Here is a 15449-nt window from a genome sequence, read left to right as displayed (position 1 = left end):
CTGGAACGGGAATAACCAATCTGCATGGCAGGCATTAAAATCCCCCAGAAAGACAAGTTCAGCGCTCGGATATCTTAGTTGTACTACATCTGCTACTTCACTCAGATAATTAAATAGCCGTGTGGTCTCCTGATCTCCTTTGTGCGAACGGTATACACAAGCATAAACTATCTTGTTCATGCCCGTATCTGCCATAATCCAAAGCACAGAAAAACTGGGTTCCTCGAGGTCACGGAGACGCAGAGTGCAAATGTCTTCACGAACATATACACAGGTACCAGCTTTTGGATGAAAGTTATGTTCAAGTATGTAACCGGGGTACCCGAGATATGTCGTGTCATCTGGACATCGGATTTGCGTCTCTGTCAGGAATAGAAGGTGCGGCTTTTCAGTCTCAAGATGGTGGTGGACCGGTGTGAGATTAGAGTGCAAGCCTCGAATATTTGAGAGGTGCACCTGAAGAGAGAGGAAGTGCAGCCGCTGTGAATTCTGTATTCCTTTATGTAACTTTTTCATATTTATTTTGAGAGTGATTAGGCGGGGAGTAAAATAGAAGTTGAACGAGGCAATGCATATGGAACCACCTAATGTCCACATTCAATCGCCCATAAATAAACCTAGCCTGGAGACTGCGGGGACGCCCGAAACCCCCTGAATATCGCCAACGGGTCCTCTCATCCGATCGCCAGTCGGCACGTTGGAGCCAATCCAGGATTATGCACAGGCGGCGGGGCAGCCTTTCTCGAGTGGCTAATTCGATACTTGGGCCCCCTACAACCTGCGGTCGGCCAGCGGTAAACCGTTTCTTCGGATCCCGCTACCCTCCAAGACTAGGATATTCAGGACAACAACACATGGACAACAGATTCGGTTCTCCAATGCAGAGCAACTGTTCATACCTATTTTACCCTTCTTTACATGGGCTTCATCTGCCATCATCCCGGAACACGACGAGCGTTTGGCGGCATGGCTTTGACAGATGGGTGGTGACTAGCCGGGACAAATTGTCTTCCACCAGTATAATTCGGTTACTCATTTGGCACTACCCGGGGAGCACGTGTAGGGTATCTAGAGTTAAAGCCTACGGACGCGAGTAACGTTGCCCCCCAAACGTTGTTTTCTTTCTTTCTTTCTTTCTTTGAAGTGAAAACTTCTTTAGCGGCGTTGGGTATAAAATCTTAAACTCGCTTCAGGACACGTGGCCTGATCGAAAAAGCGTAAAACGTTAATAATCAAGTTTTCACTTCTGCCGGCACTCCCGGAGTGCAACCCGTCTTTTATCTTAAACTATTCCATGTCCTTTCTCGTGTCTCAAGCTATCTTTGTATCAAATTTCATTAAAATCGGTTCAGTTATCAGTAGTTGAAGTTTGAAGAAGAGACAGACTTTCACATTTATAATAGATACTAGAGGTCCGCCCCGGGTTCGCCCGTGGTACATATTTCGCAATAAAAGGTAGCCTATGGCCTTTCTCGGGTATCAAAATATCTCCATACCAAATTTCATGCAAATTGGTTCAGTAGTTAAGGCGTGATTGAGTAACAGACAGACAGACAGAGTTACTTTCGTATTTATAATATTAGTATGGATTCAGTTAGAATAGAAAAGGCAATAATAGTAGATATATCACATAGTGATGATTGTTTCAGTTAAAATTGTAATTTTACAATCTATTTTTTTGCTGACGCTCCTACTAAACTACTGTAATACAACGCGTCGGCCTTTGCACATTTAACAATATTATGGGTCAAAGTTACACCTATCGATAATATGCAAATGTAGCGAAAAATTGGATCGCACGTTAAGGCGGTGTGAGGCGGTTTGCGCCGGTTTCAAGCGGTTTACTGTTGGCGTTAATTAAGGGGGTGGGTGTGTGAAACTTTATGGATAAATAAATAAATATGAAAGTATAGGGTTTTTTTTTATAACATAAGAAGGCAAACGAACAGACGCCTTGCCTGGTGGTAAGCTAAGTGCGCCGCCCATAGACTACCGCAACTGATGTTACAGGTGTTGCCTACTAGAAGAGGGAAATATGTAGGGTAAAATAGGATAGATTTTTTTAACTAAATTTATTTATTAAATGTATAATAAATTATTACTTACTAGGTTTCCGCCCGCGGCTTCGCCCGCGCAGTCAAAGAAAAACCCGCATAGTTCCCGTTCCCGTGGGATTTCCGGGATAGCGTCATTTTCTCGGGATAAAAAGTAGCTTATGTCCTTTCTCGGTTATCAAAATATCTCCATACCAAATTTTATGAAAATTTGTTTAGTAGTTTAGGCGTGATTGAGTAACAGACAGACAGACAGAGTTACTTTCGCATTTATAATATTAGTATGGATTAGCTACATAAATAAGGAAAACTGTTGTTCATTTTTCTTAAATTTAAGACAGGTCATACGTTGCCTAAAGTAACTAGGCAAACATTGTTTATAGGGATTATCTCTCTATCTATTGATTAGAGTGGATTATGGACAAGCGGTTGACCGCCTCCTTGGTACAGTGGTTGACGCGTGTGCGTAGCACCGAGGGGTCCTGGGTTCGATTCCCGGTGGAGACGAAGAAAAAAAAAATGTCTCGGTCTGGTAGGACCTGTGGGTAGGACACAGAAGGCTGATCACCTACTTGTCCCTAAAGAAAATCGATCAGCGAAACAGATGTATAATGCATCTGCCCCTTACCCCACTTGGGGACATGGGACTTCACTTTTATGGACAAGCGGTTATTTATAAAAAAAAGGTCCTGTAAAGCTTTCCTAAAAAATCAAGTATATAAAACAAGAAGAGCTTTCGTACGTTTCATTTTTAATTTATACTTTCTTAAAAGTAAATACATACTTACGTAGTAACTATTTAATTACTAGCTGTGTTCCACGGTTTTACCCGTAGTGCTCCGCTCCTGTTGGTCTTAGCGTGATGGTATATATCCTATAGCCATCCTCGATAAATGGGCTATTTAACACCGAAAGAATTTTTCAAATTGGACCAGCCCCCCTAGACTAGTGGCTTTCTATTAGCGTAAAGTTCAATAGAATAGATTATGAATGTATGAGATTGACGTAATCAATCGTCGTCGTCGTCGTGATCAAACGTCAATCTCATACATTCATAATCTATTCTATTGAACTTTACGCTAATAGAAAGCCACTTGTCTAGGGGGGCTGTAGTTCCTGAGATTAGCGCGTTCAAACAATCAAACTCTCCAGTTTTATAGTATTAGTAGATTTGTACTTTCTCAAGTACATACTTTCGTAGTAACTATTAAATTATCGGTGGTAATAGGTATATCTCCGTAATATGTTTGTTAAACCTGGCCTTAACAGAAAATATTTCAGTTCTGCATGTATATGCCATAATTTACAATACCAACGCATGCGCATGTGTTTTAATTCAAAGATAATACTGTCTGACATTGATATATTATATACAATTATCTAAACGGTATTTGTATTTGGGATTTATGCTCAAAGAAATAAAACACAGTTAAAAAATAAAAATAAAATTTATTCATCAAAAATTTCCAAAAAATAAATGAACATAGAAAAATAGAATTATCAAAACTACGTTCAGTGGAATCTAAAAATGGACCTGAAAGGAACAATCCATACTTTGTTTTTTCCATCTTTACATTTAATGTCAATTTATTATTTACTAGGTTTCCGTGGGATTTCCGGGATTGCGTCATTTTCCCGGGATAAAAAGTAGCCTCTGTCCTTTCTCGGGTATCAAAATATCTCCATACCAAATTTCATGAAAATTGGTTCAGTAGTTTAGGCGTGATAGAGTAACAGACAGACAGACAGAGTTACTTTCGTATTTATAATATTAGTATGGATTTGTTCTATTATGAAAATTATACGCCTAATAATTAGTTCTTTTTTTGTCTTTATTTATAAACATTCAAAACAGCTCTTACAGCCATCACTAACATAATATTATACCTTAATCATCCGTCAGAAACCTCGAAGGACCAATTTTTTAAGTACCAAGATTCTCAAAGGTCTCTTTTCAACACAAGGAAAACGCCAAACAAAATTGGGTACCGCGTCGAGAAAGTATTATGCGTAACAATAGATGCATCTTCGGATCTGTCGCATGACCCACTTACATGTATAACGCATCATCACAGCCTTTGCGCTGTCGGGATTAAAAAAAAAAACAAATCGTATTACGACTCATTCCGCTTTTGGCAGTCGCATCGCTAGCACGTGCTCGGAATGATCTACTGTTGAATAATGCACATCGTGATTTTTTTGAAATAGTGCAACAAAATGTATCAATTAATATATTTTTTTATGATTGAATTGGCACTCGCGGATGTTTATATGAATCGCGTAAATCATATAGAATATTATAGGAATAGGACGCGACCATCAAAAGCTTTTAACAGTTTTTCGACTAGTTATTTTAACAATAATTATGTGTCGAGGCCTGGGAAGGAAAAAGTGCAGTGCGGTACTAGGACTGTGGACTTTAATTTACGAAGAGGCAAGATTGTTGGGGGTAGTGAAGCTCCTTATGGTGCTTTTCCTTGGCAGGTAAGTAAGAAAACGAAGTTGTAATCTATACTAACATTATAAAGCTGAAGAGTTTGTTTGTTTGAACGCGCTAATCTCAGGAACGATTGGTCCGATTTGAAAAATTCTTTCGGTGTTTGATAGGCCATTTATCGAGGAAGACTGAAGGCTGTAATCATCTCGCTATGCCCAACAGGAGCGGAGTGCGGGTGAAACCACGGGTCACAGCTAGTTATTAAATAAAAAATAAATAAAACTAAACCGCTATCATATTGTCAGAACTAAATAGACATTAAATGGAGTACACAAGCTACACCAGCGTTCAAATAAAAAAAGAATCATTAAAATCGGTTCACCTGGTCGAAAGTTTGGAGGTAAAAGACAAAAAAAATACAGTTGAATTGAGCCTTTAATATTTTTAAAGTCAGTTGATAAACGATGGCAAACACTTGTATAAAATTTACAAACAATGTAGAGATATTCTGCTTTAAAAATAAAAAAAAAATTGTAAGGCTCTACAAAAGTTTACCCAGAGTGTTGCTAGTTCAGGAAGCTTTAATTTTCAGAATTTCTTGAATAAGCAATTGCTAGAACGAACTACAAGTAGGTACAATTATAAATAAACATATTTTGGTCTAAGTTTTAAAAATTTATACTTAAGAAAAATTTTCTTTACGTTTTAAAGTTCTAAAAAAATCGTAATAATCTAGTTTTCATAGGTGATTAAGTGTGTAGTTTTTTCATGTAGAGAAGGAACCTTTTTTTTCGAATTCGAACTATCTTGTTAGTTATAAAATTTCAAAAATAATATTGGTTTTGCAATTCCTGTTTGATTGTTGATCATCGCACTCATACACAATACTTAGGTACTCGTATTATAAGGACATATATCTATAAATAAAAATGAGTAGGTACCTATATACATTAAAAATATTGAACATGTGGTAAAACATTTAGAAATTAAAGATTTTAACGGATTTTTAACGCTATTTATTCATTATTTTATAATCCCGATGTTTCGCCGATTTGCAGCGTGCGTGATGGTATTACGGGGAGACTTTTTACTTATAATATTATTTTAATTTACTTATCTATACTTACTAATACATATTATAAAGCTGAAGAGTTTGTTTGTTTGAACGCGCTAATCTCAGCAACTACTGGTCCGATTTGTAAAATTATTTCGGTGTTAGAACTTAGAATCCATTTATCGAGGAAGGCTATAGGCTTTATATCATCACGCTAAGACCAACAGGAGCGGAGCAAGGCGGGTGAAACCGCGGGGCACAGCTAGGGTTTAATACTCGCGTAAAATCAAACAAGAAAATACTATGTGGTAAAATAGCATCACAAAAAATTGGAATTCCTACAATTTAGACTGGCTGACACAAATCGGGCACAACTCGCAAAAAAAAAAAACATGTTGAATGCATTATGATGTTGGTAATGTATTCGTAAAGTATTTTTAAACTTTACAATGATGCAAAGTCTCAATACATTTGAATAATATGCTGTTTTCTGATAAAAAAGTGTTGAAATCTCAATACGTGCCAATTTAAATTTATAGTATTTAACTTTAAAATTATTCACAAAAAATTGCATAAGCTACAACCTCCTTACCTTTGTGATGTAAAAAAACGCGCGAAAATTAACAAAAGCGCGCCAAATAGCTTTTGACAGATGACTTTGACATGTGTTGCAACGTTCGAAAACGATCTTCGTCACTTTCACTTTTAAGTACCTTTTTTTTTTTTTTTTTTTATAGCATTGGAAGGCAAACGAGCAGACGCAATGGCCGATGTTGATGGCAAAGTGCGTCGCCCATAGACGTCCATAACATACGTTATGGGTGTTGCCTACCATAGAGGGGAATGGGATGGGATAAAAACGGTCTTAAGGAGAAAGGTGGAGCTAACCGTGAATTAGGTAGCGGTGTGCTTTTGGCCTTTAAGAAACACATATGCTTTTTTCTTGAAATAACTCAAGTTGTAGTTCCTCGGAAAGACAGTCGATGGCAGATTATTCCAGATCTTACATGTCCGTGGAAGAAAGCTACGGTTGAAACGCACCGTTGTGCTGCGCCAACCATCCAGGTGGTGAGGATGGTATAGGCTTTTGTGGCGGGCTGTGCGATGATGGAATTGAGCTGCTGGAATAAGCTCAAACAGCTCTTCAGAACACTCCCCGTGATACAATCGGTAAAATATGGAAAGACACCCTAAGTCCCTTCTTAACGATAGAGGGTCAAGCTTTACGGTCAATCTGTGGTCGTTGATGATTCTAGCCGCTCGACGTTGGATGCGGTCAAGTGGAAGAAGTTGGTAGTTCGGGGCTCCAGCCCATAGATGAGAGCAATACTCCAAGTGGGGTCGCACCTGTGCTTTATATAGCAGCAGAAGGTGATTTGGCTCGAAGTATTGCCTCGATCTATTGAGCACACCCAACTTTTTAGAAGCCAGTTTAGCTTTTTCTTCCAAATGACCGCGAAATTGGACGTCTCTCGAAATATCAACGCCAAGGATTCCGATGTAGGGTGAAATGCTTAGGGTAGTGCCCTGAAAGCGGGGTGCATTGCCAAAGGAAGACTTTTTTGCCGAGAACACGCAGACCTGTGTCTTCTTGGGGTTGAATTCCACGAGGTTTAGTCTACCCCATTCTGAGACTTGTTCCAAGGAGGTCTCAATAGAAGAGACAAGGCTCGTTCGACACTCATCTATAGTCTCCTTAGAGGATTTTGCATGGCCGGAATAACTGGCATCTCCAGTGCTGTCATCCGCATAGCAATGTATGTTGCTGGTTTGCAACATATCATTGATATGCAGGAGGAACAGCGTTGGAGATAGCACGCAGCCTTGGGGCACACCAGCATTTATCGGCAGAAGTGCGGAGCATGAACCGTCGACAGCGACCTTGATGCTCCTGCCATTGAGAAAGCTAGCGACCCAATCGCACAATCCCCCAGGTAGTCCGTAAGATGGAAGTTTGGAGATAAGTGCCTTGTGCCAAACCCGATCGAAGGCCTTGGCGATGTCCAAACTTATAGCCAACGCTTCCCCCTTACTCTCAACTGCTTCCGCCCATTTGTGGGTTAAATAGATGAGAAGGTCTCCAGCAGAACGACCGTGACGAAAGCCATACTGGCGATCGTTTAGTAGCTGGTTTTCTTCTAAGTAACCCAGGAGCTGGCAGTTAATAATGCTTTCCATTATTTTGGAGAGTATGGAGGTTATGGCGATAGGTCTATAGTTTACTGGATCAGTGCTATCGCCTTTTTTTGGGATCGGGTGCACCAAGGCAGTCTTCCACGAATTCGGAAAGATACGCGTTGAGTATGAGAGCCGAAACAGGCGCGTCAGAATCGGTGTAAGTTCGGGAGCGCACGTTTTCAGTACAGATGGTGAAATGCCATCAAGCCCACTCGATTTAGAAGTGTCCAAAGAGAGGAGCGCTTTTCGTACAGCTCTTTGTGTGAACCGGATTTCCGGCATCGAGAAATTGCACTTTGGGATGGAAGGCGGTGAGGCGTCTTTGTCGTCCAAGTTAGAATTCGCTGCAAAGATAGAGCCCAAGAGGTCAGCCTTGTCTTTAGCAGAGTGAGCCAAAGTGTCATCTTCTCTGCGCAAAGGTGGATATGAGGATCGACTAAAGTTGTTTTGAATAGCTTTAGCAAGCGACCAAAAAGCCCGGGTTCCCGATGGAAGTTTGGCAAGTTTCTGCCCAAGTCTATTTATATAACTAGCCTTCGCCATGGCAATTTCTTTTTTGTAGGCCCTGGAGGCGGAGTTGTACTTTTTTTTAAGTGCTCTAGTGTTGGGATCAGATAACGACTGCGCATTAGCCCAAGCTTGGAATTGCTCCTGTTTGCGGTGAGATGCCTTGGTGCAGGAGCGATTAAACCAGGGCTTAGTTTTGCCACCGACGGGAACTACAGAGGATGGAATAAAAAGTTCCATACCCTGCAGGACCACATCGGCAACAGAGTTGGCGCAGTCGTTCGGATCATCCGTCGAAAAGCAAACTCGGCCCCATGGGTAAGATGCGAAGAATGTACGCATCCCATCCCAGTCGGCTGATTTATAATGCCAAACTCGGCGGCAGGCAGCCTGTGCTTGCCGTTGGACGTGACTGACAGGGACTACACTGCGAATCAGACAATGGTCTGACGATCCCAACGGTGCCTCAACGGATACCTTATAGTCACCAGGGTGTGTGGTCAGGAGCAAGTCCAGTAAAGAGGGGCTATGTTCGTCAATGTCAGGTATACGTGTAGGTGCGGTGACCAGTTGTGTGAGACCATATGACAATGCGAAGTTATAAGTTGTCCTCCCTGCGTGGTCGGTTACCCGAGACCCAAGCCAGTCGGAGTGGTGAGCGTTAAAATCGCCCAACACAATTAGCTCACTAGATGGGAATTGCTGCATCAGTCTGTCGGACGTCGTCTGAACATGTTCGAATAGTTGTTCCGTGGCGGTGTTTCCGCTATGGGACCTGTAGAGGCAAGCATATATACGGGAGCGATCCCTAAATTCAATATGTAACCAGATAATGGACAGACCCTTAGCTTCATATGTGCAGAGACGTCGGCAGCAAATGTCATTCCTAATATACACGCAGACACCAGCGCGTGGGACGAAAGTATGTTCAAGTTTGTAGCTTGGATACGTAAGATAGGCCATGTCTGGAGGAGAGGAAATCTGAGTTTCTGTCAGAAAAAGCAATGCCGGCTTAGCTGTTTCAAGGTGATGATGAACAGCATTTAAGTTGCTGTGGAGACCTCGGATATTGCAAAAGTCCACGGAGAGCATAGAGCATGAAGATGTTTTGCGTCTATTGTTTTTACCCCTAGATGTAAGAGAATGCGGATTTATGCCCGCCCCAGAGTACGACGGGCTGCCACAGCGCGGACGCTGTGGGAGGGATTCTCCTGCACAGCTTGTGCCGGTACCCTCCTGGGGTAAACAACCTGATAAAGCCGCTTGCATGTTGTGATAAAAGAAATATTGGAAGGATAAAGGGATTTGGAAGGAGTTAGGGAGAAGGGGCGAGGATGGGAGGGAATGAGGATAGGGAAGGAGAGGATGGGAAGGGGATGGGAAGGGATGTGGGCCTCCGGACCCCTCACTCACCGTACGGAACGCGACAGTAAACTGTCACTATGGCGCCGATATTCTGTGAGGGTGTGGTACCTTCCCCGGTGCGAGCGTGGCCCAATTCGTGCCGAAGCATGCTCGACTCCCACTACTAAAACCTACCTAATTGTTTTTATCATTGTATTGATTCTTAACACAGATGTTTCAGAAGCTTGCATAATTATTATTTTGACCTCATTTGTCAAAATCTCATAATGCGTTTATGTAATACGAAAAAATAATGATTATTTACGATGCATAATTTTTCCCTGAGGCTATGTTTTGAGATACATGCATTTCATCTTTGATCCCTACGTCCTAACTTAATAATATTTAAATGCGATAGTTTGTTTGTTTGTGTTTCTAACACGTCGCAACGCAGCGAATTTGAGTCATGATTTTTGAGTCTGGAGATATTGTAGTTAGGATGCTAGAGAGTGATATAGGCTGTTCTGCATTCAAAATACGATACTTTTGTACTATCTCAATTCTCATTCCTGTGGAAATTCACTCTAATTATAGGGGCATAGCCACGGGCAGAAGCTAGTTCCTTATATTTCAAACTAAGTTGAAATAAGAGGCCTTATCCCAGCAGTGGGACAGCCATGTGTGATAATAAAAACTAATAATAAAATAGCTTTTCGCACGCGGGTTCTCCCGCGTGTTCAAGGAAAATCCCATGGGTATGAGTTGTTTCAACACGGTAATAAGAAGCCTGTCAGCCTTATCCCCAGAATCATATTAAAAAAATGTGTGCGTGTACTAGTGTACACACGTAAGAAGTGAAACTTCTTTATGACCTTATTTTTCAAAAAATAATTTACTATAAGCAACTTTACAGAAATACGTCGAATCACGCGTGGTAGAGATAAGAAAAAGATGGTGCGTAACGGAAAAATGTCACGCGTAACGAAAAAATGTTACACTACATTTTTTCCAACCCCGATAAAGATGTTTCACTTCAAAAATAGCTATTTTTACGTCTTGAACAAAGTAAGGAACTTTCTCATTTATAATATTTATTAAATAGCTGTAATATATTTATATTCCAGGTTGAAATCCAGATGTTGGATCCAGACAAGTTAGTATTCGGACATCATTGTGGGGGCGCTGTCATCGCGGAGAGGCTGGTTTTATCTGCAGCTCATTGTTTTGATAAGGTATGTAGTTTTATATTTTTTAAAGGATTTTTAGTATTTAAAAATATGCATTGTATCTGTAGTTTTACAAGTGGTCGCGCAGTGGTCGAAATTAGACATTATATTATGCGACAAATATACATGCTAGCTGGTTGCAAGGTGGTTGTTTCGTTTCGTATTAATGTGATACTACACAAAAAAGAGGAAGAAAACAGCGTGGTAAAATACCATTTATCCATGTAATTATGTCAAATAATAATATGAAAAATTTTTAAAGAATAAAATCGATAAGGAATAGAATATTATAATATGTAACTAGCTGTGTCCTGCGGTTTTACCCGCAGTACTCCACTACTGTTGTTCTTAGCGTGATGATATATAGCCATTTATTTAGCCTTCCTCGATAAGTGGGCTATCCAACACCGAAATAATTTTTCAAATCGGATCAGGAGTTCCCGAGATTAGCGCGTTCAAACAAACAAACTCTTCAGCTTTATAATATTAGTATAGATGAGAAATTGTTACTTGCACGGCTTGCCTTGCTTGATTAATTTTGTAATGTTACGATAAATTATTCATTAATTAATGAATTCAAACTTCCAGCATCCTCTCCAACTGGAACACATACGTATAGTGGTCGGTGAACATCGTCTGAAGGTCCAGGATAAACATGAGAACAGGTACTTGGCTGAGAAGGTGGTTCCGCACCCGGAGTTTCGGAAGAGTGAGTTATATAAGCTTTATTTTTCATACATTTCAGTGATGAATATTTTATATATGTATTAGAGTTAAGGCCATAAATTATGTGGTTTTTTATTGCGACATAGTACAATTTTCGTTGCGACCGTTTTCATTAGTCACAAAGCAAAAGCATTTTTTTTGGTCAGTGAGTGTTTCGGTCTTTGAGCATAATATGTATATACAAATTACAATGTATTTACATCTAATTATTTATTAACAAACCGTCAAGTGTTGTCTAACACAGTGTAAGGGCCCTGCTGTTGTCGATGGGGCCCTGGCTCTTGCACAACTATTTGCTATTGCCCTTTTTGTTAGCAACTAACGAGCCGTGCAGTATACTGATTTTTTGTTCGTACATTTTGTAAATTATCTGCTGATTAGTTATTTAAGATTTATTATTTGTTATTCATTTATGTGTGGTCTATCATATTGTTGTTTTAATGGCACTAAATTTATTGGAACGAACTTCCTTATCGAAAGAGGGCTATTCATTTATTTCTTTCTTTCTTCCAGACGGTCCGCACAGCAACGACATAGCATTACTCCTAGTGGCGCGCTCTAGCGGGGTACAGTTCAACACGCACGTGCGTCCCATTTGCCTGCCCAGCGGTACCGAGACCACGGGGCAGTGGTGCGCTGTGAGCGGCTGGGGGCATCAGGGAGGTAAGTGAGGGTACAGAGGTACATAGCGCTACTATACTCTATCCACGGAGACTATAGCGCTCTCTCTGTCACGTACCTAATTCCATACAAATGACAAAGACAAAAAAGGTCAACCGTAAACCATTCAGAATGCACGTACACACTGCGCTACCACAGTATTACAATTATTGTAATACTGTGGCGCTATTATTTAAACTAGATTTTTTTCCAAGTCTACACTTGCCTGTGTAATATATTAAGTATCTACCTAAATGAAAAAATAGGCTAGTAGATACAAGTTCCACTAATAAAATTAATTTTTAAAAGGTGTGAAGGAAAAAAACAAGAGTAATAAAATATTTACATCATTTATTTTCATTATAATTTACATAGATACTCGTACCTATAGTCCTAAAATAATTCACACTGTATACTGCATTAACGGTTATCGCTGACCAATCACAAACGAGTCTATGTTTTCCCTACTAACTTGTCTCCGTGGATAGAGTATAGTGGCGCGCTCTGGCGGGGTACAATTCAACACGTACGAAGTGTGAGGGTACAATTAATCATCATGTACAAAGGGTACAAAGATATGTGTACTTGGTAACAAATATACCAATTCATTAGGAAGGATATGACGCAATTAAATGCGTAATAATTACAAAAAATTAGGACCAATTGAAAACATTCAAAACTATTTTTGCTACTTGATATCGTTTGGTATCTTATATTCAATCTACTTCAATAATTGATACACTTTTTCATTTTTATATGTAAGTTTACTAAAATTGTATGTTAAAATGCTTATTGATATGTAGCGACACGATTCAGAGTAAAACGTAATTTTTTCCACTTAAAAGGTAATAAATTATTTACAGAAACTAATGACAACTTTGCACCAGTTTTGAGGGCTGCAGCAGTTCCTATACTTGATCTGGCTACATGTAGAAAAGATCAGGTCTTAGGTGGCAGACAGCAAGCCATTCTGGACTCTATGTTGTGCGCTGGCAAGTATATTTTACCTTATTATTATTCACTAATGTAAACTCATGGTATAAAAGAAGAGTTGAATAAGATTACCACGAAAATAATTCACGTAGTTCATTAATTCCTTTTTTTTGTTCTGCCCTAAGTGGGCTGTTCTGTTCTTTCGAGTTACTTCACTTATGATAAGAAAATTTAACTTTTTTAAATCTTTGAATTGCATTCTTTGTGCACTAACAACATTATATACTGCAGATAGTGTAACTACAGTGTATTTTTATATTAAATTATGTTTTCATAGTACACTGACAAATAAATAACACTTTGTATCATTTATTCTTTACTGCACCAAGCATAAATAATTCAATACAAATACACTGTAATTTTTGTATTGAATTGTATTGTATTATATTTCCTAATACACTCTAATATTTGTATTGTACTCTATTTCTTAATACATTAACATAATCCTACAGGCGTACTTTCCGGTGGCGTGGACGCTTGCCACGGGGACTCCGGGGGCCCTCTCGCCTGTATAGCGGATAATAAGTGGCATATATACGGGGTTGTGTCCTGGGGATCAGGGTGTGCGAGACGAGCGAGGCCGGGGGTGTATACTAGAGTTGTGTCGTATTTACCCTGGATTAGGAGTACTGCAGCGAGTATGGGGCATAGGATTTAAGATATTTTAGGAATTAGGGTACATTGGCTAGGGTACATTTTGTAATTTGTTTTCTTGCGATGTCGGTTGATATCTTATGGATATAATAGTACTCTGTTTATGAGACAATGTTAAGATGTTTTAGGGTACATTTTGTAATTTATTTTTCTCAATGTCTGTATGTACCCTATACTCAATATGAGCGAAAGTTTTCTTAGAATACGAACTAAAATACGAAGTCCGGCCGTCAGAATAGTCTGGTCTTAGCTTAGAAGTCTTAGTGACCAGACTATTCTGAGGGCTTTCGTAATTTTCTTGATTTATCGGACCCCAGGTTGGGAAACGAAATAGAGTATTATCTGAAGTATTTTCTTTATAAGTAAACTAAGAAATGATATAAAAGTACTTTTTTTTAATGTATTTTTAATAAATTGAGTTACCATTAACTTGAGTGTTAAGTATTCTGTAAACGAAATCTAAAATATTATTTATTTAGTTACCGAAATATATTTTAGATGTATATTATATGTAAGTATAAGTACTTACTGGGGCTGTATTATGACCTCTTATTTCCAGACAGTTTACGCCGTGAATTGAACTGACTTGCAAATTCATAATATTATGATCGCAATAACCAGCCATAGTTTATAATAATCTTATATATAAAAATGAATCGCAAAATGTGTTGGTAAGCGCATAACTCGAGAACGGCTGAACCGATTTCGATAATTCTTTTTTTATTATATTCCTTGAAGTACGAGGATGGTTTTTATGTAGAGAAAACGTAAATATGTACCACGGGCGAAGCCGGGGCGGACCGCTAGTATGTATAATAAGAATTTGCCAGTCAGTTCAATTCACGGCGTAAACTGACTGGGAATAAGAGGTCATAATATGGCCCCTGATGTCTTTCATAAAACCAGGGTTACAAAATTCAACATCTGTCAAATTTTTAAAAAGTACGTAACAATGCTTCTATAAACATTTTATATTAATTTTTTGTAAAAATTAATTTTTTGTACTTTATTAATTAAACTATATTTTTATGCTGCCTAAATTCAAACGAAAGTTATATGTACCTATTCAAATGTTGAATTTTTACCAAAAAGGCTTATTTTCAATATGATTTTTTATATTTATATATATTTATTATTTATATTATATAGTAAGAAACCGCCAATACGTTTCTTAAAAAGTAAATATATCATTCTTGCTATTTTTATATGACAGGCGTTAAACATAATTACGAAAAAAATATTAGCTATTACTTTGTGCCAGGAGTTTAATATTCAATATAAACTAATATTGTATTGAAGAAATGATTTAAATTTAAAGTACTTGTCGATTTTTTAATTAAGTTTATTACCATTACCTTACATAAAACGGTACATCTTTTCTTATTATATTATCTTCTTCTTCGTATTTGTATACGTAGTATATTATTATTAGTCTGTGGTAGTATTAAATTACCGGGTCTATCTATCTAGTATGTACATTAAAAAAAGAGAGAGATGTCAAACACACTCGGATGTAACGAAGTTTTATGAGAGAGAGAGACAGACAGAGAGAAACACGCGCACGCCTCAAGTTACAACTATATAGCAAAAAGTGTCGTTACAACTTTACGTCTTTA

At 38.8% G+C, this 15449-nt stretch overlaps 1 protein-coding gene across 1 annotated transcript; it reads left to right on the top strand.

Annotated features, from left to right (window-relative positions):
- Window positions 1–4196: 4196 nt before the first annotated feature.
- LOC149895795 (trypsin-like) lies at window positions 4197–14041 on the top strand. Its single transcript, XM_090118670.1, has 6 exons — window positions 4197–4538; window positions 10699–10806; window positions 11389–11509; window positions 12040–12189; window positions 13050–13178; window positions 13632–14041. Exons 1-6 carry the CDS (start codon window positions 4272–4274, stop codon window positions 13835–13837), a joined length of 981 nt encoding a protein of 326 aa, XP_089974796.1. The 5' UTR covers window positions 4197–4271; the 3' UTR covers window positions 13838–14041.
- The last annotated feature ends 1408 nt before the right edge of the window (window positions 14042–15449 follow it).

Source organism: Colias eurytheme, chromosome 30 (genome assembly GCF_061535395.1).
Source record: "Colias eurytheme isolate Ceu_HAF_F1 chromosome 30, ilColEury1 Martin Lab GWU primary, whole genome shotgun sequence".
NCBI lineage: Eukaryota > Metazoa > Arthropoda > Insecta > Lepidoptera > Pieridae > Colias > Colias eurytheme.
The sequence above is the reverse complement of the archived record's forward strand: the minus strand, read 5'-3'. Positions and strand labels throughout refer to the sequence as shown.